We start from the raw sequence: 23145 nt of genomic DNA, 5'->3' as shown, positions 1-23145 counted from the left end.
CATCCCGATCGAGCGGATGCCGGGCGCCACAGCGGACAGCCGCGGGAGGGTTATGTTTAGGGCTCCAGTGGGGGGGACTTAGGGTTAGGCGCCCCCCCCGGGGAACTTAAGTTTAGGCAGCAGGGAAGGGGGTGTTAGGTTTAGGCACCCCTAAGGGGGGTTAGGTTAGTAAATACTTACCTTTAGGACTATCGGGATTTCCCCCGTTGTCGGGCAGCTGCTGTCGGGAATTGAACCGCCGGCCATGCGCCCGGCGGTAATACATATCACACCCACTGGTAGAAGGGGGATGAGGCCCAGCTTAGCCACCTACAAATGTTATTCCCTGGGGGTCCTACGGCTGTCTGACGTCAGGGAAATCTCTCTGCCAATTTCCCCGTCCTTGCCTTTTGGTCTGAGGTCCAGACTTTGGGCTCCTCACCGAGACTCCATGATGTTGTGGCGCGGCGCAGCTGAGCAAGTGCTTCCCTTTGCTAGTGGAGCTGGCTTATTATCTAATCAATTTATTATTTGGTCACTAAACCTGGCTGAAATATGTTGTTAAAAAAACCATATGAATATTCGAGAGAAAAAAATGTCACAGTAGTGTAATACTCATAGGTTATGAGGGGAATTCAATTACAGGCGAAGGGTGCGAATTGCCGTTGCCACGATGTTTAAACGCCAGCAACATTAGCCCGTCTCGCACCCTTCGCCCGGTCAGCCAAATGCCCAATTTGTTCAAAAGTGCGAATAGTTTTGAGCGAGATCCCGCTGCCGCACAGATTCGGCCGGGCGAATGTATTCGCTCCTAATTGAATTCCCCTCTATAGTTCACTGGTGTTGATGTATCTCCAGTGCCTTCCACAGGCATTGCTACGGTATAAAATGGTTTAACAAAATGGTAGTTATAAGAACGCTGACAGATGAGTGGTCCCAGGGACTATAGCGCCACTACTGAGAGGGTGCATCTGATAGAGGTCCCTCCTGGCGATGTGGGATTGGGTCATGGAGTATATTCTATCCTCAGGATCACTTCATTTAACAATAAAAGAACTTAAAACACATTTTATAGTATGATTCTGAAATATTGAACGTGTAGTTTCTTTTGTAATAAGGTTTCTCTCTTCTGTTTATATTACAGCTGTCATTCTTTCCAGGCCTCTGGCCAATGGTATAACTGCAACGTCTGATTTCCCGTCTGCATAATGAGTCGGTCGCTGGAGGAAGTGGAGGCTACTCTGCAAGTAGCTAAACTGAATGCGGAGGAACTGCGCAGCACAGTGCAGTGCCTGGCGTTCAGCGCTACCTTTACAGCCGGGGATTACAGCCTAATGGAGCTGGATGACACGCTCTGTAAGGAGATAGAGGCTGGAGGCAGGTAGGACGTGTAAGATTATAATTGGTGCCAGTGTCACAGGCATTTCTGTTATACAAATGTTCCACTGCGCAGCGGCACCTTTCCAACAAAACCTGAGGGACCTTGTTTCGTGTATCTGCTAGTTTGTGTACTAATTTGTAATTTACCTACATGTATTTTCAATGCAAGTTGACCTTGGGTTATAGCTGGATCAGGATCCATGGGCACCACACAGTTAAGCTTTTAGCTCCCAGGATGCACTTGGGTCCTCCCCTATACCCCGCCCCCGAGCCACAGGCACCTCAGTGTAAGTTGGTGCCCGGCCGGAGTCGGTCACCGCGCAAGGGGGCTGCAGGAGCAGCCCCCAGAAGCTTTTTATTTTAAATTAGATTTTATTTATTTTAATCTTTTTACTACAGACTGCAGCGAAGGGCTGTCTATACAGACTCCCACGCTGCCGCTCTGATCCCCGACTGGCGCCGCAACGCCAGTACTGATCTGGGGATTGCGGCGGGAGGACAGAGTCCGTACTAGCCGGACTCTGTCTACCTCCCAGGACTGCTGCCGGAGTCGCCGGGGATTCAGGTAAGCCGCGCGTCGCTGGCTAGCGGCGGCGCGCGGAATGCCTTAAAATGCAGTCCTTTAGCCTCCGGTCCTGGGGACAGACCGGAGGCTGCTGGCAGTGGCGGCGGGCCCCCCCCATAACCCGTGGGACCACTAGACCACCAGGGATTACAGGCAAGCGGGAAGCCAGCATCCCTGGGGTCATGGCCAGCCAGGGGAGGAAGCCTTCCCTGTTCAGCGGCTCCTCCCCTCAGCTCAGCGCGCCTTTCAGCACGCAGTCTGGCGTCGCTGAGCTGCAGTTTCACGGCCACTCCTCCTCTGAGGTCTCTGGGGGCCATTTTCTCACAGTGGCAACGCAGATCTCAGGGAGCAAGCGGACCGGTCCCCCTGTGTACCTCTCCCCTGATTTAAGGACAGCGTACACAGAACTATAGCCCTCCCAGACACTGAATCTGGGAGGTTGATTGTAGTGAAAGGTGCAGTGAGTATAACTTCTCTGCATGGTATGTGACTTTTGCTAGTGCTGCCTGTCTGTGCTTATTTTCCGCTTACTGTCAGCTTATACCTGTCCCTTTACTTCTCCTACAAGCCCTACAGGTGTGTGGGGGAAGGGTGTTTCTACTGACCTCACTTATATAGATCACGTATTTGTGAGGTTCGTCACATACAGTTGTGTGCGACACAGTGCCATATTGTGGGCTGTTGTTCAACACACCAGTGAGTGCGTTTACTTCTGCCCTGTTGCCAGATATATAATATATTCTGTCATGTCAGACGAGGAGGTTGAGCGCTCAGTGGCTCCGGCGTTTGCCTCCTGCGGACGCTGTTCTGCAGGAGTGAATAGGGAGGATTTGTCACAGGATGGCCTGTGTAGTCGGTGCCAGGTGGCTCCTGGCCCATCCAGACCTTCTGTGACGCAGGAACCACCGTGGGCGATGTTTTCTGAAGTGCTGGTGTCTATTGCGGACCGTCTGTCGGTCCCGACTGCTCTCCCTACTAGGGCGTTACCCCAGCCGACCATCCCCCATTCCCCGGGTGTCCCGCAGTTATTGCGGAGTCCTCCTGGGTCTCAGTCTGTGGGTCCCTATGCGGGGTTGCCTATGTATATACAGGCTTCCCCTGTGCCGCAGCAGCCTGCGGTACCTTTTCAGGCCCCTATGACGACGCCTCCACCCTGGGTGGATGTATTCTCCAACTCCGTGCAAAATTTGGCGCCCGCATCCTCGGCTTTTCAGTCAATGTTGCAGACTGACATGCCTTCTAGGGTTTCAAAACGCCCACTCATGGCGCGGGCGGCTCAGGTATCGGACTCAGAGGGTTCCTCAGATGATGGGGAGGTCCCTGATGACACTGACTTGGACGCCTCGGTCCAGGAAATGGATACCAAGTCGTCCATTAATGTGCGAGCACTGGTTAGGGCGGTGCGAGCCATTCTTCTTATAGAGGATGAGGCACCGGCCTCTAAGTCGAAGTATCCTAGTTTAAAAAAAACTAGGGTGGCTTCTGCGGTGTTTCCCCTGTCGGATCAGTTGACGGATCATTTGGCGGTAGCTTGGCAGGCGCCCAGTAAGAGATTCCTTCCTCAGAAGTGGTTGGCTTCTAATTATCCCTTCCCTGAGGCACATTGTAAAAAATGGGAAACTCCACCGATGATGGATTCCCATGTCACCCGTTTAATAAGGAGCTCTACTTTGCCATTACCGTCTATATCCTCGCTGAAGGATCCCACGGACAGGAAAGTTGAGACTTGCTTAAAGTCTATTTACTCCCTCTTCGGGGCGGTGGCCCGACCGTCCATGGCCATCTCCTGGGTGGCCAAGGCCATTGAGGGGTGGGCCAATGCATTGGAAGATACCTTCCCGGACGACGCTCCGGATGTCCAGAGGGCGTTGTTGGGTCAGATGAGGGACGCTGCTTCTTACATTGGGGAAGCCTCTTTAGATGCTAGTTTGCTGACTTCGCGGGTATCGGCTGCAGCGGTGTCTGCCCGCAGATCCTTATGGTTGCGGTCCTGGAGAGCGGACTCTGATTCAAAGAAAGGCCTGGAAGCCTTACCTTTCAATGGGGAATTACTATTTGGTCCGGACTTGGACAAAATAGTGGATACCCTGGCTAAATCCAAGTCGGCTTTCCTCCCTTCAGCGGCACTGCCTGCTAAGGTTCGGAGTTTGCCTTTTCGTTCCTTTCGGGTTCAGGGTAAGGCAAAAGGTCAGTCCTTCCCGAGACAGTCGGCGAGTAAGACTGCCTCTAAACCCAAGAAGCAAGTCTGGAGTGCTCGGCGCCCTTCTTCCAAGCAGGAAGATAAACCTGCGGCCTGATGGGACGGGCCTCCCTCTGGGGGACCTCAGAGTGGGAGGCCGACTTCTTCGATTTGCCCAGTGCTGGCACAATACCACCACGGATGCCTGGGTTCGAGAAGTGGTCTCCCAGGGGTACGCCTTGTCTTTTCGGCACAGACCACCCCACCAGTTTTTCTGCACGAGTCCTTCTCAGGACAAGACCAAGGCGTTACAGATTCAGGAGGCTATAGAGTCCTTGCTGAAAGCAGGGGTCATTGTTCCCGTTCCTCAATTACAACGAGGGACGGGGTACTATTCTTCTCTGTTTCTGGTGCGGAAACCCAATGGTTCTCATCTCCCTATCCTCAACTTGAAGTCTCTGAACAAATTCCTCAGAGTTCCCAAGTTCAGGATGGAAACGTTACGTTCCATCATTCTGGCGATGGAACCGGGGGATTACATGGTGTCCCTGGATATCCAGGACGCCTACCTCCATGTTCCGATAGCACCTTCGCACCAGCGGTATCTGAGGTTCGCTATCCTTCAACACCACTATCAGTTCCGGGCGCTACCCTTTGGTCTCTCCACGGCACCGAGGGTGTTCACGAAGATTATGGCGGTCATGGCCGCACATCTTCGGAACCAGAATGTATGGCTGCTGCCGTATCTGGACGACCTCCTGTTGCTGGCGAGCTCCCCGGAGGTACTGCTTCAACATCTCCACCTGACGATCGCTTGCCTGCAAGCACACGGGTGGTTGATAAATTGGAAGAAGTCCTCCCTGATTCCATCACAGCGGATGGTTCATTTGGGTGCCCTGCTGGATTCTCGTCAGCAACGGATTTTCCTGACTCCGGAGAAGGTCTCCTCCCTGCAGCTGCGGATATGCAGTTGCCTGAGCAGTTGCCGCCTGTCGGTCCATTCGGCTATGAGAGTTCTGGGGTCCATGGTGTCGATATTCGACATGGTGGAATTTGCCCAGTTCCATTCCCGGCCCCTGCAGGGGCTGATTCTATCGGAATGGAACGGGTTACCTCACCGGATCCGCTCTCAGATGCTGGTGTTGTCCCCGGAGGTTCGGCAGTCTTTGGCTTGGTGGCTTCAGACAGCGCATCTGGTCGAGGGGCGCCCCTTTTGGATCCCGGACTGGGTCCTGCTCACGACGGATGCCAGTCTCCGGGGTTGGGGGGCAGTGACCGGCTCATTATCGCTTCAGGGTCGTTGGTCCGCGGAAGAAGCACTTCTCCCCATCAACATCCTGGAACTGCGGGCGGTATACAGGGCCCTGCAGTCATCCGGCCCCGCTCTTCACGGAAGGGCGGTTCAGGTGCAGTCCGACAACGACACCACGGTGGCGTACATCAACCACCAAGGGGGAACTCGCAGTCGGGCAGCAATGTCGGAGGTGTCTCGCATTCTTGCTTTGGCGGAGTGTCACGTTCCAGCGATCTCGGCAGTCTTCATTCCCGGAGTCCTCAATTGGGAGGCGGACTTCCTCAGCCGTCACAACGTGCATCCCGGGGAATGGTCGCTTCACCCAGAGGTGTTTCAGCTACTCGTGGACAGTTGGGGGCTGCCGGAGCTGGACTTGATGGCCTCCCGTCACAATCACAAGTTGCCCGTTTACGGGTCAAGGACAAGAGACGCAGGCGCCTGTCTGGTAGACGCTCTGTCGGTGAAATGGACGTTTCACCTGGCGTATCTGTTTCCTCCGATATCCCTGCTTCCTCGGGTTCTGCGGAAATTCAAGCAGGACGGCAGCACGCTCATGCTGGTGGCTCCGGCGTGGCCCAGACGTCCTTGGTACTCCGATCTGAGGTGCCTCTCCATCGGCGCTCCGTACCTTCTCCCTCAGCGTCGGGACCTGTTGTCTCAAGGGCCCTGCCTTTACCCGGATCTGGGTCGGCTGTCTTTGACGGCGTGGCTCTTGAGACAGCCGTCTTGAGGTCTAGGGGTTTCTCCAGTTCGGTCATTGGTACCATGCTTAGGGCACACAAGCCTGCTTCCGCGCGGATTTACCACAGGGTGTGGCGCACTTATTTTCAGTGGTGTGAATCCAGAAACTATGATCCGCAGGTGTTCCGGGTTTCCAGAATCTTGGAGTTTCTTCAATCGGGTTTGGACCTCGGCTTACGCCTGGCCTCTCTGAAGGTTCATGTGTCTGCTTTGTCCGTGTGGTTTCAGCGACGGATTGCTACACTGCCAGATGTTCACACCTTTTTCCAAGGTGTTCTCAGGATCCAGCCTCCCTTCGTGGCTCCTTGGGACTTGGCGGTGGTACTGCGGGTCTTGCAGGGTCCTCCTTTTGAGCCGCTTGAGTCGGTGGAGCTCAAGTGGCTGACGTTAAAGACCATTTTTCTCCTGGCAATTGCTTCTGCCAGGAGGGTTTCAGAATTGGGGGCGCTTTCCTGTCGCCCTCCTTTTCTGATTTTTCACCAGGACAGGGCGGTGCTCCGCACGCGTCCTGAGTTTTTGCCCAAAGTGGTCTCAAAGTTCCACATTAATCAGGAACTTCTTGTGCCAGCTTTTCAGTCACCTGATCTTTCTGCTAGTGAGGCTTCCTTAGATGTGGTCCGGGCACTTAGAATCTATGTGGACCGGACTGCTTCGGTTAGGAAGTCGGATTCTTTTTGTCCTCTTCGGTTTTCACAAGAGGGGTTGGCCTGCCAACAAGCAAACGTTAGCCCGTTGGCTTCGTTCCGTTATTTGTGAGGCTTATGCACAGGAGGGTTTACCTGTGCCAGCCTCTGTTAAGGCTCATTCCACTCGTTCTGTGGGTCCCTCTTGGGCTGCTAGACATGGCGCCTCCGCTGTTCAGCTGTGTAAGGCGGCTACTTGGTCTTCAATTCAGACGTTTTTGAGGTTCTATGCGTTTGACACCTTCGCCTCTCAGGATGCATCCTTTGGGCGCCGGGTACTCCTTTCAGCACAGGAGCGTCCCCGCCCTTAGTTGAACTGCTTTGGGACATCCCCAAGGTCAACCCTGTGGACCCCCTATGGACCCTGAAGTAGAAAACAAGAGATATGGTAAGAACTTACCTTTTGTTATCTCTGTTTCTACGAAGTCCATAGGGTCCACAGGGTGCCCGCCCTAACGCACCTGGCTTCAAATGGGCTGTGTGGCTGGTCACCGGTTTTCAGTCTCCCATTTCTGTGAGTATGGTTTCTTGTGTGTTCCAGTCTTCCTTCTCTCTGTTTAGTCTCCTCCTCCGGCCTTAGCTGCTTACCAACTGAGGTGCCTGTGGCTCGGGGGCGGGGTATAGAGGAGGACGGACCCAAGTGCATCCTGGGAGCAGCAAAGCTTTAACTGTGTGGTGCCCGTGGATCCAGATCCAGCTATACCCCAAGGTCAACCCTGTGGACCCTATGGACTTCGTAGAAACAGTGATAACAAAGGTAAGTTCTTACCATATCTCTTGTTATTTATACCCCCCAGAAATAAACAACACAATAGATAAGTTTGTTGCTGATGCCATTGGTTCCCAAAGGGGATACATCTGTTACAGAGCATTTAACAGGCTGATTCAAATAGACACAACCCAGCCTCCAACAACTGAGGGTCTCTGGTTTCCCGCCCCATGTAACATCCTAACAGTTGTTCATATTATATACATTTTGTTGCTTGAAGTCTCTGCGGTCCATAAGTTGAGAATGCATGATGCGATCTCCACACCGATGGTACCGGAATACTGTTGAAAGAGTACGCATCAGTACAAAACCAAACACGGCTTACTTAGCATGTATAAAACCTTAGTTACCAAATAATCTTTATTTCACAGCATTTATAATAAATGAACGAACTTAAATCTTATCCCTTAAAGCTTATGGAACCTTGTATGTGGATATGTAATGTGTGAGTATGCGGGGTTTGATATAAGGACGCTAGTTAACTTGGAGCAGATGCGTAAAGTCATGAAATAGGCTTTTGGTGAATCGCCGTAACTTATGGCGATGGTCACAGATGCAATCGCATGATGCTAATAGTAATATCGCCACATGTACTAAAGAGTGAGTTTATCTAAAATGGCGCTTAGGTGGTCATTCGCAAAATGGTGTCACTGCGACTCAATTTTAAACTGATCTTGTCTCAACCAATAATCCAGCTTCGACAGTGTGTATATTCGGGTCCCATTCCCAAGATATTTCATTATGATATGCAAATATTCCAAAATACGGAATATTCCGTTATCCAAAAGACCCCTGGTCCCAAGCATTTTGGATATGGGAGACTCAACCTGTACATTACTAATTTGAGGTCAAGAAAAACTAAAATGATTTCAGAATGTTTTTACTAGCTCTGTTTTTTGAGCTACACTACTTGCACTATACTGTATGTACATTAGTAATATAGTCATAGTGAAAAGCTATTTCAACATAACCTAGCGTTCCCGCTAGGCTGTTTTAGCGGGGCGCGGCGCCCTGCCCTCCTTCCGGAGGGCAAAAAGCACCCTGACCTCCAGGAGGAGGGCAAAAAGCGCCCTGCCCTAACAGCCTGCGGGAGCCGTTCTCACCCGCGGGACACTGGGTGGACACTGGGTGGACAAACATGCGGTGACCCGGTCACCGCCGGAGAATAGACGCCGGGCGCATGCGCCCGGCATCTATTCTCCCTTTCTGCAGCGCTTGGGGGCTGCCCGGCATGTCCGTAAGTGCCGGGCACGCCCCCAAGTATGACGAAAAGGGGACGCGTCTTATAGACACGCCCCCTTTGCATGACCACGCCCCCTTTTCGGGCGCATGCGCGCCTTCGACGCGCGCACAAGGTTGCCCTCTCTAGCTCCGGCGCCCTGCCTGCCGCCGGAGCTAGAGTGAACACTAATAACCTGATATTTTCTTGATAGAAAATAAATAACAGTTGTTTTAATTAAATCAATCACAAATAAGAACACAAAACGAAACAAACATACAGCATAGGAAACAAACATACAGCATAGGAAACAAACATACAGCATAGGAAAGTACTATGTAATATAGTTGCCTATTCATGGGGGTGCTTTCTCTTTGCTTGTCGCTTGTATTCCTCTTCTGGGGCATCTCTTGTCACTGTCCAACAGTAGTGATCACCTACCCTGATATCTTTGTTCCATTGCTGAAATGTCTTGGTGGAATCGCTCACTATGCTTGTCACTCAGTGCACCACAGTTATCTTGTGTGGGTAATCCCGTGAATCGCATATATTTGAATAGGGGAGGGGACAAATAACTGATTCATTTAATTGGGTCATTAGGCCCCGCCCCCTCTGTGCGGAACGCAGATTGCTGGTAAGATTCTCTCCATTCTGCCCACTTCACTAGGAATACCCCTACATCGTCATAAATGGGCTATATCTCGGAACTCAGAGCTAACAGTTTACATGTCATATTCATTCTTTGCATGCTGACATCAATTAGAAGTAACTATTTTCACATCGGAATCATTTTCATTGTTGTGCAGTGTTATCGAGGATTTCCCTCCTGCAATTACTGACAATGCGCAGTCCGTCATCGCGCCTAATTGAACCTCCCACCTTATATGATCACTGTGCATACTAAGTTTTTAGAGATGTCTGCTGACAGCAAAGGGATGCAAAGACTGACGGTACATTTGGTAGAAGATAAACGCATTCTGTATTTATTATTTGATTACTCAGTCTATGCTAATGTCCAATTGCTCTTTAGGATGGCTGAAAGGCAATGCATGCAAATTATAATTTACGTTTTTGTTTTCTTTTGCTTATTTGATCTGTGATTCGTTTAATATATATGATCTTACTGTTGTTTTTTTTTTTCTTTTTCCTTTTTAACCTCCCAAATGTTCTAGTCTTGTGATTCGCGGTGACAAAAGTGACCATGTTGTCGTTTGCAGTCAAAACAAAACCTATGACATGAAGATCGCAGACACCTCCAACTTGCTGTTACTTATCCCAGATGGTAAAACAGCCAACCAGTTGCCACCTGACCAGCAACCCCTCAATGTCATTCACTGCCAGGTATGGCCTCATCTCCTCTGCACCTGAAAGGCCTATTCTACTGTTCTTGGTTTATGCAGTATATAACAGGCGTAATGGCAAAAACAAATTGACTGGTTAGTAGAATTTTTTTTTTATATATCTAATCGGGAAACTTTCAATATCACATCAGCGGGGATTCTGGCGGCCAGAATGTGGACACCGGAAACCCGACACTTATCGGAATACCGGCGCCGGAATCCCGAAGGTAAGTTGGGGGGAGGGCTAGGGGTTAGGCACTAGGAAGAGGATTAATGATGGGCCCTAAGGAGGGAGGATTAGGTTTAGGCACCGGGGAGGAGAAGTAGATTTAGTCACTAGGGGGGAGGTTAGGTTTAGGCACCGGGGGGAGAGGGTTAGGTTAGGATACTTACCTATTAGCCATTGGGATAGTAACCTAGACGGGATGGTAATGGATTGTAGTCACAATGTCAATAGTTATGATGTCGACATTGAACAAGTTGGCATGTGCAGAATATCAACATTTGAAATGTCGACATTCTGCACGGACCGGCAGGGGGAGAGTTAGGCATTAGGATTATGGGTTGGATTAGTCACACTTACCGCGGGAGCTGTGCAGGATCCGCCGGGAATCACTCTGTCACTACCGGGCTAGGAAGACACAGCTGGTGCCGCCGTACCGGTTAAGTCACTACTAGATCACTAGGGACGTTTAGTCAACATTCTAATAATGTCAACATTTCAACAATGTTGACAATGGTCAATATACCACAGTAACAGACTGGAATTGTCCCGGTGGCTTTGCCCAAGCGCTGGGTGTTGTCATATTGGAATCTGATCATTGGTCTTGGCGGAATGATGGAATTGCAGCATATGTGGCCACCTTAATTATTGTGGCCGTCTGTTGAATCCGCCTACGTAGCGGTTCCACATCTATAAAACGGATAGGGTCTAACCACACTTTATTCTGCTATATTCTATAGTAATGTCCCTAATGGGCTTCATGTTGCAGATTGCTGGCTTCTCTAATCACTATTGGGAGCTGAAGAGATGCCGCCCTAAACTAAAGAACCTAAAGAAACTTCTACTAGAAAACCCTTATGAAGGACCAGAGAATGAGCGAGATAGAAGCCAAAGTATTCAGCTGGTGAGGAAAATAATGCCGTCACATTTCATCTTCTCTTCAGATCCTTTTGTTACAAAATCACCGCCGCCGTGAATGGTTGATGTTCATATAATTCGTTTCACCCACAGTGTGAATTGTCAAACACCCATTTACTATTAGTGTAATCTATAAATGTATCCTCTATCCCTGAGGGTTCTTCAGTAGTTTCCTGTAGCTCTAGATAATAATCTGGTGTTGTCAGAAGCCTGAACCAAGTCTGGTATTGTGCCACAGTAGCGAGACCGCCTGTTTTTTACGGGTGCCGGACTGTAGGTAGACAGTAATTAGTTAGACAATGTCTAGATCGACCCCAGTTGTTAGACATTCAATAGGTCGACAGGTACAAAAGGTCGACACACTAAAGATCGACATGTAAGAAGGTCGACACGGTCAAAAGGTCGCCATAAAAATGATCGACACATTTTTATTTTTTTTTAAATTAGGTTTAGGGTTAGGCACTTAAGATGAGCCAGTGTCCAACGTCATTCCCTACCATCCAACGTCATTCCCTACCATCCAAGTGGGCATGGAGGGGGAATAAATCCATGTGGCGAGCGAAGCGAGCCACCGTGCCCGCAGCGTGGTGAGCGCAGCGAGCCCGCAAGGGGCCGAATGGTATTTACGCAAAAAAAAAATATTTTAAAAAATGTGTCGATCATTTTCGTGTCGACCTTTTCCATGTCGACCTTTTGACCCGGTTGACCATTTGTACCTGTCGACCTTCTTACATGTCGACCTTTAGTGTGTCGACCTTTTGTACCTGTCGATCTATTGACTGTCTAACAACTGGGGTAGATCTAGACATTGTCTAACTAATTATTGTCTATCTCTTATACCACACCCGTTTTTTACCATATCAAACTGTATCATGAGTAATGTGTTATATTTCTAGTTGTGAAACAAATCCGCTGTTATAAATACCTTGGTCCAATTAGTCTGTATAATCAGTCTGAAAAATTGCAACTAATCTATGTTACCACAATTACCTTGAATATGTGTCTGTCTGGCTCTAGTACAGAACTGAGGACCTGCTCAGTCTGGTTCAGGCAAGCTATGAAGAACTGATGGAACAAATGAAAGTTATACATGCGTGCAGTATTAAAGGTAATATATGGTAGATCAGATAAAATACAAAAAATAGTATTCCATGTAAGAAGTGGTGGACTGTTCTCATATTGCACTCTCCGGTGTGGTTATATTAAAAAACACATTATTTCTACAGCTGTATGGGGTGACAAATGGCCAGTTTAACCTAAATTACCCTGAATTTGTTCATCTGGTTGGCTGACATGATGGCAAAACGCGTGGCGCGTATTGCCATCTTGTCGGCCAGCACGATGAACATATTCTGCTTAATCCATCTCTGTTTGATCATATTTCAGGATTTTGGAGACTTCTGAATTTCGATTATGAAATGAAGCTTCTGAATCACATCACCCAGTTAATGGACTCCGAGTCCTGGTCCTTCAGCCGAATAACTCTGAAGGTTTGTCTTGAGGAGCTTCGACCTCTTGAGCCAGAGTAAGTGATTAATACCCTATGTGACCAGGATACACCGTCATGTACCGCCTTATAGTCCAGTGCTGACATAAGAATATGTCGGCCATGATGTTCTTGGCATTTATACAATATTGTGACAGTAGTTTTGTAAATGCTTTACACTGTAATTAATGTATCAATCAGAAAAATTATGTACAAACACAGAAAACTGCCATTTTCAAAGGCTTTTCCGCAATACAGATGGATCCCTGTATGAATTAAAAAGGTCTGTAGTCGATATCGGATTGTATGGAGCTGCGATGTGCCCGCATGCAACAAATAAAAAAAAAAACATAACTTTACAGATCTCGTGCTCTCTTGGTAACGCCATCAATAGATGGCATTGCCTTTAGAAGCCCATGGGATTCTCATAGCGAAAATCCCCGAAGAGGGATCTGAAAAATCCCTCTCCGTTCCTTGGGGCTTGCACATACCAAGGCCAGCGGCCGCACATTTTGACTCCCGGGTGATAAACCTGGAAGTAACTGCATCGCCGGGACAGCTTTATATCAGAGAGCTGTCCTGGCGCGTAAGTATTCCTCCATACCGGCGATCACAAATTCTGGTGTGCAGACGAATAGAGGGGGAGATGTATCGCAATTTATTTGAGATTATTGATACAGCTCCCTCCATGGTGTTTTATTTGATGTGTAATCCCGAGAACTATGTATCCGTGTTACTAATGAAACATGAGAGAGTTAATGCTGAGAATCTAGTGTCTGTATAACTAATCATAGGTGCTGATGAGCACGGCGGTCAGGGACGCTATACAATTAGCCACCTGCAACATTGTATTTTGTACACACTGCTAGTGTGTAACAGGAATGTCTGACTATATCAATATAGCAAGTGTCCTATCTTAAGGGGATTTACGACGTGTTATTAGTTTCTCATGAGTGTATAATCCTGGCTGCTGAGACAATACCTAACATCAGAGCTGTATGTCGTGAATTGGAAGTCCTGGCTTTGCACCACTGAAGCGATCAGTGACACAAGCAGCTTTAACAAATCCCTTTACACAGGTGCTACAAAGACCTGCACTGGGCAGTGATGCGAGTGTAAAGCCGGGTAAAAGATTATGTCGTCCAATCCGGCGGATCGGATGACATCTCGTCCACATCGAGCACTGTGGACTCGCAATGTTGCTAACGATGCGCGCTCCCGCGCATCGTCAGCGGCATGCATGTCCGGCGGGTGATATTGTCGGCGGGGGCCATCATGCCAAATGCAGCATGGCCCCCACTGTCGCTCCGTCGCTGCCGGCACCAACCAATCAGCTCCTAACTCCTTTTTCAAACAGCCTGTACAGTGACGGTATCTGATTGGTTGTTACTTTACCTCTGTCCACTAGTTTTCCTTACTTTGTCGCTCATCTTTTGAGCTATTTTAAACAAATATTTTGCAGCACAATAAAATTTAAGATCTAGAGTAGGTACTCGATTTACTTTTCATTTCTTCTCCAGGGTCCATAGGGATCCACAGCGATGCCTTGGGGTTTAGGTGGAGATTAGGCCCAGACAGTTAAAGCTGTTGACTCCCTGGATGCACTTGTCCTTCCCCCCCCCCCCCTATACCCCCGCGCCCAAGCCATAGGCCCTTTAGTTAGTTCTGGTGTCTCCAAGAGTCAGATCACCGTTTAGACAGTGGGCGGCGTTAGGCAGCCCATAAGGTTTTATATATTTGATTTATTAGTTTTTATTTATTTTACCACTGAGTGTTCACCACCAGACATTCCATCACCCCTCCCGACGCTGCGACTCCAGTTTCGTCTGGTACTCTCGACAGGCTCCCGGGGACCTTGCTAGCTGTCCCCGGGGGATGACCATAGACTGCAACTCGGAACTAAGGGGCAGGTAAGGCAGGTTACCGCTTGTGACAGGGACAGTCTTTCCTCCGGTCTCAAAGGACCGGACCAGAGGACGCTGAGTGTGTACACTAGGTGTCCGCTTGCTCCACTAAGACCACCAGGGTGCGGGAAACCAGCGTCCCTAGGGTCAATAATCAGCCACGGGATGCCAGCTTTCCCTGTTTAAGCGGCCCCTCCCCCAGCTCAGGGCGAAATTCCGCACGGTCTAATCCACTCTGAGCTGCATTTCCTCTCCGGCCACGCCCCCTCCGGCGGCCATTTTTATCCGAATGTTTGGCCACTGCTCTCTGGGAATGCAGGGTCCGGGTCCCCCTACATACCTCTCCCTGGAGCTAGGTTAAGTAGCTCTATAGCCTACCAGACATTCGAGTCTGAGTAGTCGATTTTAGTGCCAATTGTGCAGTTACTTTTCTGCACTGTATGCGATCTGCTAGCGCTGTGTCTCTGTTTGATATTTTCTCATGATGTCAAACTTAGCCTATCACTTTTTTCTCTGTGTCCCTAACAATACCGGTATATTAAGGGTCCATATACACTTCATTTCTCACTGGAGTTGTGAAGTTATCGCATACTTGGGGCAGTTGCACTATACATAGTGCCATAAATGTGCTGAAGTTCTACAGTTTAATCTAGACTTGAACAGGCTATTTATATTACTTCCCCGCTTGAGTTCCATAGTGCTATTCTACTCTGCAACATGTCTAACACAGGCAAGAGTAACAAAATAGCTGTTGCACCCACACTGCTCTCATGTAAGTCATGTGCAGCAGGATTAAATGAGGAAGATTTAATCCAAGAGGGACTTTGTGCCACCTGTTATAATTCACCGGGCCTATCAGCTCCCCCAGCCCCTGTACAAGAACCACCCTGGGCTTCCTTTACTCAGGTACTAAATACACTTGTGGACCGTCTAACAGTCCCGACAGAGATCCTCCTTTAGGGTTGCCACAGCAGGTACAGGCTACAATTCCCCCTATGGGGCTGCCACAACAGGTACAAACTATACCAGTGCCTCTTCTGCCCGCTACCTTAGAGATGATGGTATCCACGGCTGTTAAAAATATATTACAGGGTGAGAAATCACTACCCAGTAAAAAGCAATTGAGGGCTGGACAGACACCCTCGAGGAGCTCCTCCCGGAGGATGCTTCTCAGGACATGCTTAGCCTTGTTGCTCACATTAGAGACACAGCTTCATACATAGGGGATGCTACGCTGGATGTGAGTCTTAACCTCCAGAATATTGTCCATGTCAGTGTCTGTCCTTTCGCTCTCTGTGGCTACGGTCCTGGAAGGTGGATACAGACTCTAAGAAGGCCTCCGAATCACTCCCTTACATGGGGGACATTCTTTTTGGTACTGACTTCGACAAGATTGTCACTTCATTGGCGGCTTCTAAGACTGCTTTTCTGCCATCTGCAAAGTCTGCTAAACGGACAACATCTTTTAGAGGTTTTTCGTCCCCAAGGGAAACCTAGAGGTCAGTCCTTTCCTCGTTAGGCAGGCTTCCTCTTAGTCAGCCAAACCTAAGCCCAAGCAGGCCTGCTGCAAAATCGGAGGATAAATCCTACCCAGGGAGATCCCAGGGTAGGATGCTGTCTTTTTCTCTTTGCCCAGCACTGGCGTCAAATCACCTCAGATCCTTGGGTACAGGAAGTGGTCTCTGCATAGGCCCTTATTCGGACCCACTCAAGGCCCTGCTTATACAAAAGGCTATTCAGTCATTACTGCAGGCGCGGTTGATAGTGCCGGTCCCTCTATCTCAGAGAGGGACAGGTTATTATTCCACCTTGTTTCTGGTTCAGAAACCAAATTACCGACCTATTCTCAACCTCAAATCCCTGAACAAATTCATCAGGGTGCCCAGATTTCGCATGGAAACCCTGCGCTCTATAGTCCTAGCTATGGAACCGAGGGACATTATGCTGTCATTGGATATTCAGGACGCTTACCTACATATACCTATAGCGCCTTCTCACCAGAAATTTCTCGGGTTTGCTGTTCTACAGCAACATTTTCAGTTCCAGGCTCTGCCCTTTGGACATTCTACAGCCTCACGGGTTTTTACCAAAATTATGGCGGTTATGGCAGCTCACCTCCGTGTTCATGGAGTGAGACTGCATACCTGGACGACCTCTTGCTATTAGCACGCTCCCCAGAGCTGCTTCAACAAGACCTTCAGGTTACCATTGCTTTTCCATCTGGAGGCTCTCCTAGATTCTCATGTTCAATTCAAAGAATATTCCTAACCGCAGACACGATCTCCACACTGTAACAACTTGTGCGCAGACTACTCCACAGTTGCCGAGTGTCCATTGACTCAGCAACGCAGGTCCTGGGATCCATGGTCTCCGCCTTCGACATGGAGGAGTATGCCCAATTCCACTCCAGACCTCTGCAACTCCTGATCCTCTCCAGGTGGAACGGATTGCCTCATCGATTTACAGTCCGAATCAATGGTTCTCTTTCCAAAGGTTCGTCTGTCCCTCTCATGGTGGTTACAGACGTCTCACCTAACCAGAGGACGCCCCTTCTGGGTCCCGGACTGGGTGATCCTGAAAACGGATGCCTTTCTCCGGGGTTGAGGCGCGGTGACCGGGACGCACTTCTTCCAGGGCTGCTGGACACCGGTCAAGACAGCTCTACTAATCAACGTGTTGGAACTTCGAACAGTATACAAAGCCCTCACTCTGGCGCGACATATTCTTCAGGGAAGACCTGTACAGGTACAGTCCGACAACGCCATGGCAGTAGCCTACCTCATTCACCAAGGAGGCACTTGAAGTCGGGCAGCCATGTCAGAAGTGGCTAACATTCTCACATGGGCAGAAAAACACCTTCCGACAATCTCTGCAGTGCTCTTTTCCGGAGTTCTGAATTGGGAAGCGGACTTCCTCAGCCATCACGATGTACAGGCCGGTGAATGGTCTCTCCACCCAGAAGTGTTTCAACTCCTTGCGGACAAGTGGGGCCTACCAGAGGTGGACCTCATGGCCTCTCGTCACAATCACAAGCTGATGATGTACGGTTCAAGAACCAGGGATGCCGCGTCAGCCTTCGTAGACGCATTGTCCATAAAGTGGACCTTCGGTTGGCGTACCTGTTTCCTCTGGTCTCCCTCCTTCCTCGAGTCCTTCGAAAGTTCAATCAAGAACTTTCCTGTCCTGGTGGCTCCAGCGTGGCCCAGACGACATTGGTACTCAGATTTTCAGAGCCTCTCCATCGATGCTCCTCTTCTGCTGCCTAAATGGCCGGATCTGTTATCTCAGGGTCCTTGTCAACACCTGGACTGGGGTCGTCTTGTCTTTGACGGCGTGGCTCTTGAGACATCCCTCTTAAGATCTAAGGGATTTTGTCCAGCAGTAGTACAGGCTATGCTCGGGGCACGTAAACCGGCTTCTGCCCAGATCTGTCAGTGTGGCATACATGCTTCCGGTGGTGTAATGCCAGAAGTTATGACCCGCATATTTATATGGTCTCGAGTGCTTGCCTTCCTTCAAGCTGGATTGGACCTTGGATTTCACCTGGCCTCACTTAAAGTTCATGTCTCTGCTTTGTCTATCTTGTTCCAACGCAAAATTGCTATGCTACCAAATGTTTACACCTTCGCACAGGGTGTTCTCCGCATTCAACCTCCCTTTGTCCCTACTGTGGCTCCTTGGGATTTGTCTGTGGTTCTTCAGGACCTGCAGAGCCCTCCGTTTGAACCACTGGAATCAGTGGATCTCAAATGGTTAACGATGAAAACTATCTTCTGGCTATTGCCTCTGCCCGTGGGGTGTCATACTTGGGGGCACTGTCATGTCGCTCCCCATTTCTGATATTTCATCCAGATAGGGCGGTTCTTCGTACTCGCCCTGGTTTTTGTCACAAGGTGGTCTCTCAATTCCATATTAATGAGGAAATTGAAGTCCTGGCCTTCTGTTCACTCAGCCTTTCAGCTAGTGAAGCTGTTTGGATGTGGTCCGTGCCCTCAGGATCTACGTGGACTGTACCTGTTCTTTTAGGAAAACAGATTTTCTATTTGTCCTCTATGGATCCACAAGAAGGACTGGCCAGCTAACAAACAAACCCTGGCCAGATGGATTTGCATGGCTATCTCACAGGCTTACTTGTAGACGGGTCTCCCTGTGCCAGCTACCGTTCTTGCTATTTCCACTCACTCTGTGTGACCTTCGTGGACAGCTCGCCGTGGCGCCTCGGCTGAACAGCTATGTAAAGCGGGCTACGTGGTCTTCTGTCCACACCCTTTCTGAGGTATGTTAAAACATTTGCCTCTCAGGATGCTTCATTCCTGTAAGCTCAAGAGCGTCCTCGTCCTTGAATACTACTTTGGGATATCCCCAAGATATCCCTGTGGATCCCTATGGACCCTGAAGAAGAAAATGAGTTATGGTAAAACTTACCTTTTGTTAACTTTCTTTGAAGTCCATAGGGTCCACAAGGCACCCATTCTGATGCCCCTGGCTTCTCTGGGTTGGTTTTCCTGGTCACCGGTCTCCGTCTCCCTTGTGTGAGAGTGTGTTTCTTCTGTGTACTAGTCTTCCTTCTCTCCTGTCCTTCTCCTGCAATTGACTTGCTAACTAACTGAAGGCCCTCTGGTTTGGGGTGGGGTATAGGGGGAAGGACCAGTGCATTCTGGTAGTCAACAGCTTTAACTGTCTGGTATCTGGTCCTAACCTCCACCTAACCCTCAAGGAATCCATGTGGACCCTATGGACTTCGAAGAAAGAGCGTTAACAAAAGGCAAGTTTTACCATAACTCTCATTTTTTCAATCATTAAAATGTGTTTATATAAACCTGTTTTGAGTGCCTTATTTGTTCATAGTTTCTTGTGTACTTTCGCATCAAACTAGATGCTTATTACAAGCAAACTGCAATTGGGAATTTCCCAATTTTATTCGAGTCATAGTAGTGACTGCACTCTGCCTGCACATATCTAAAGCGGGTCAAGTGGTTTTAATATTATTTTTATCATCAACGTTTGTTTATACTGTTGTCGTAGTTGTCCCTTTCTACAATGACCTGAAAAGTTTCCAGGGACCTTTTGACGTAAGGGAGTGTGGAGTGCTTGTTAATTAAAATGTCAATACAAGCCTCTAGGTCTTATAAAATACACTTTTTTTTTTTAAGAGAGATGATTCAGCACTGCCTGGACTGCTATGGAAAGAAGTTCACCGAGGACGGTAATTTGTGGCGCTTTATCTTTTCCTTTTGGTAAAGTAAGTGTGTGTGTGTGTGTGTGTGCGTGTGTGTGTGTGTGTGTCCTGATAGTTATTCATTATGTTTTAAGAAATTTTGCAAGTTAAATGACCCTTTACCTTCCCAATATTAGTACTCTTCATTCTAGCACCCTGCACCTGTCACAGCTTGTGCAGTTCCTCTTTCCTGCCCGGGGTGTCGCTCTCTGCTGTGGTGCTTCTAGCACACTCAGTTGATGCACAACCTTCTGAAATACAGACCAGTGTAAGCTAGAAGCACAAAGGCAGAGAGCGACACCCCAGGCAGGAGAGAGGAACTGCACGGGTTGTGACAGGTGCAGGGTGCTGGCATGAAGACTATACTCGGATGTGGCCAGCACCTTAGGAGACTGCGGCTCTGTTAAAGTAGTTCTAAATATTCCTAATTATATTCCTAACTATTGCGGTAAAGCAGTGATGGGAACAGGCCCTACTCGGTCCTCAGAGCCCTCACTTGCATCTCCCAGCTCCTTTGTGCTGTGTTGTCGTCATATTTGTATCTTAAGGGGTCTAGTTACTAAGCAGTGTTAGGAAATAGAGTGAAACGTAATAAGGTGCCAGCCAATCAGCTCCTAACTGTCATTTTTCAAGCACAGCCTGTGAGATGACAGTTGGGAGCTGATTGGCTGGCACCTTATCACTTTCTTATCACTTTTCACTCTGTCTCCTAACACTGCTTAGTAACTAGACCCCTATAGCTTGTAATACTTTTTTTAAACGGCCTGCTGATAATGTGAATGGTGAAATATTCTCTGTAAAGCACTGCAGAATATGTATGCGCTATATAAATAACTGGTAATAAATACATGAATAATAAAATTATTACAGATAGGTGCCTCTTTCATTGATCAAAATAATTTAACTTAATACTGAAATTTAGGGGTCAATCCAATAAGGTGCGAATGGCGAGGTGGGAGTTGCTATTTTCACTTCGATTTAGCGTAGCAAATTCATTTTGTAATCCAATGAGCAACTCGGACTGAATCAGTCAGACTGAATTCGCAACTTTCCACTCACACACAGAGATGGAAAAGAAAATCTTTATTTTAAGGTTAAAATGTGGGGACATCGTGCTGAACCCCTTAGCCACCCGCACCCTAATGACTAATTGGGCAATTGGAAGTTTCCAATTAGCTTAATTAGTCCAATAATTACATGTAATTTTTTTAGGGTAAAAAAAAAATGGCCTCAAATTACACCAAAATCAACTTTTCCGTTAGTTTAGGCACCCCAAATTTAATTACAATAATTTTTTTAGTTGAATGATAATTTCTTTTTAATTATTTTTTGTCAAGGTGCCTTCAACGTACCCCAATATCACCCTTGTTCCGAAGTTTTTTTTAAAATTTTTCGTTTAATTCATTTGAGATTAAACTGAAAAAGTTTTATCACATTTAAAAAAAAAAACAAAAAGCACAAATCAGTCATTTGACACCATTTAAAAACCTACAGTAACTTCCTAATGCCCACAAACAGCCGTCTATACAGTCCTGCTAATGAAATTATCCATTTTAGAGTGTCCAGGATGGTCTCCCCACATTTTCATGCATTTCTCGCAAATCTCATTTGGCAGTGAATTCGCACCCCTCCGCTGCGAGCAGTGCGAATAGGCATGTTTAATTGGATTGGAGAATTCTCAGGGAGCGCGCTTCGCTGCGAAGTGCGCAGGTGTCAAGAAACAAACTCGCAATTCGCACCTAATTGGATTGACCCCTAAGTGTAATGTGCGGCCCTTTGGAAAATTAGGGGGCTGGCCGGTGCGGCCCCCGAAGGATATTCGCTTACTTACCACTGCTCCACCTGCTTACCCCCTGAGATCTGGCCTCTCCTTATATTATATTTCTGCTAATTACTCTGTTTTTGTTCAGACGAGGTTTTCTACGCATTAGATGAAGACAAAATCTGCAGCGCCACGGCTCAGATGCTGCTGCAGAACGCGGTGAAGTTTAATCTGTCCGAGTTCCAGGAAGTTTGGCAGCAAAGTGTTCCAGAGGGTATGACGGCCAGGCTGGACCAGCTGAAAGTAAGTTTTCACTGTGTTCTGGTGTGCTAGTGGTATTTTATTTTGCTGATTATAAGATGATCCAGAGAGATCAGGCCATTTAAAGCAGCAACCCATATAGGTGTTTTTTGTCTCTTTAAATAGTAAGATAAGTAGGTTTTTTATTTGTAATATTTCTTTTCCTTAGCTGTCCTACAATTCATTATCACCTTTCCAAAATCTCTCGGGGTGTCACACAGGCCATGTAATGGCAGAGGGAGCTGGAGGTGGTGGAGGGTTTTACAGTGTAGACAGAGCTCAGAGGGGCGTTCCAAAGCCTCTCACTACATGACGATGTGCAGAATTATAAATCATTTGTAGTCTAACCTTATAGCTGGTTTGTCAGGTTACTATCTAATATAACTGTACACGAAGTGTAGTGCGATAAAGCTGGTGTACAGAAGGGGAGTGGTCAAAGCCACCCAGCACCGGACAGCCAAAACGCTAGTTACGGCACTGGTTGTATCTGATGCCTGTATTCCTCTTAGGGTCTTGCGTTGGTGGACCGAACTTCCCGGCCAGAGACCATCTCTCTTCTGAAGACGGAGGACTTGCCTGAGGACACCCAGGAGAGGTTCAACGCATTGTTTAATATGAGAGCTAAATGGACAGAAGCCGATATATCGCCGTACATCCAGTGAGTGGCTCACGCAGTGATTGCTGTCCGTCATTCCCCCCTTTCTGTATTCTGTTTTTATAGATGTAAAACCTGATTAATAACCCACCTAATGTTTGATTTTCCCCCTAGGGACCTGTGCGCGGAGAAGCAAACCATCGGAGCTTTGTTGACCAAATATGCTCGATCTTCTGTTCAGAATGGCGTCAAATTATTTAATTCTCGGCGGCCACTTTCCTAGCGCAACACTCATTTATCCTGTGTAGTGTAAATACATTTGTTAACCTTTTATAAAATATATTCTAATAATATTCCAAATCCCATGTGTTTTATTGTCGTTGAGACTTCACCGTGCTCTCCGGGTAATACCGTCTCAGTTTTATGTACACCGGAGGCAGCCATTTTGTGGGCTATACAAATATTCTTAAGAGTCGGTAATACTGGGTTTGGGATGCGCTTCGGGGTGGTGGTGGTGTTGTGGGATATAGGGGGTTGGATGATGGAGGGGGGAAGGTGTGAGGACTTTGCAGTTCACCAGGTCACTGCAA

General features: G+C 48.2%; 1 protein-coding gene across 1 annotated transcript; it reads left to right on the top strand.

Annotated features, from left to right (window-relative positions):
• The first annotated feature begins 1128 nt into the window (after positions 1-1128).
• DSCC1 (DNA replication and sister chromatid cohesion 1) lies at positions 1129-22908 on the top strand. Its single transcript, XM_088450190.1, has 9 exons — positions 1129-1360; positions 9982-10150; positions 11142-11276; positions 12308-12398; positions 12677-12815; positions 19834-19886; positions 21809-21963; positions 22470-22618; positions 22730-22908. The coding sequence occupies exons 1-9, from the start codon at positions 1188-1190 to the stop codon at positions 22836-22838; spliced, it is 1173 nt and encodes a 390-aa protein (XP_088306316.1). The 5' UTR covers positions 1129-1187; the 3' UTR covers positions 22839-22908.
• Positions 22909-23145: the final 237 nt, after the last annotated feature.

Source organism: Taudactylus pleione, unplaced genomic scaffold (genome assembly GCF_031769625.1).
Source record: "Taudactylus pleione unplaced genomic scaffold, aTauple2 ptg000510l, whole genome shotgun sequence".
Taxonomy (NCBI): domain Eukaryota; kingdom Metazoa; phylum Chordata; class Amphibia; order Anura; family Myobatrachidae; genus Taudactylus; species Taudactylus pleione.
This window is presented reverse-complemented; position numbering and strand designations above follow the sequence as displayed.

Coding starts and splice junctions, on each gene's coding strand:
- DSCC1 (XM_088450190.1), top strand. CDS start 1,188: ATGAGTCGGTCGCTGGAGGAAGTGGAGGCTACTCTGCAAGTAGCTAAA. Junction 11,277..12,307: donor GAAGCCAAAGTATTCAGCTG/GTGAGGAAAATA, acceptor GTCTGGCTCTAG/TACAGAACTGAGGACCTGCT. Junction 19,887..21,808: donor AAAGAAGTTCACCGAGGACG/GTAATTTGTGGC, acceptor GTTTTTGTTCAG/ACGAGGTTTTCTACGCATTA.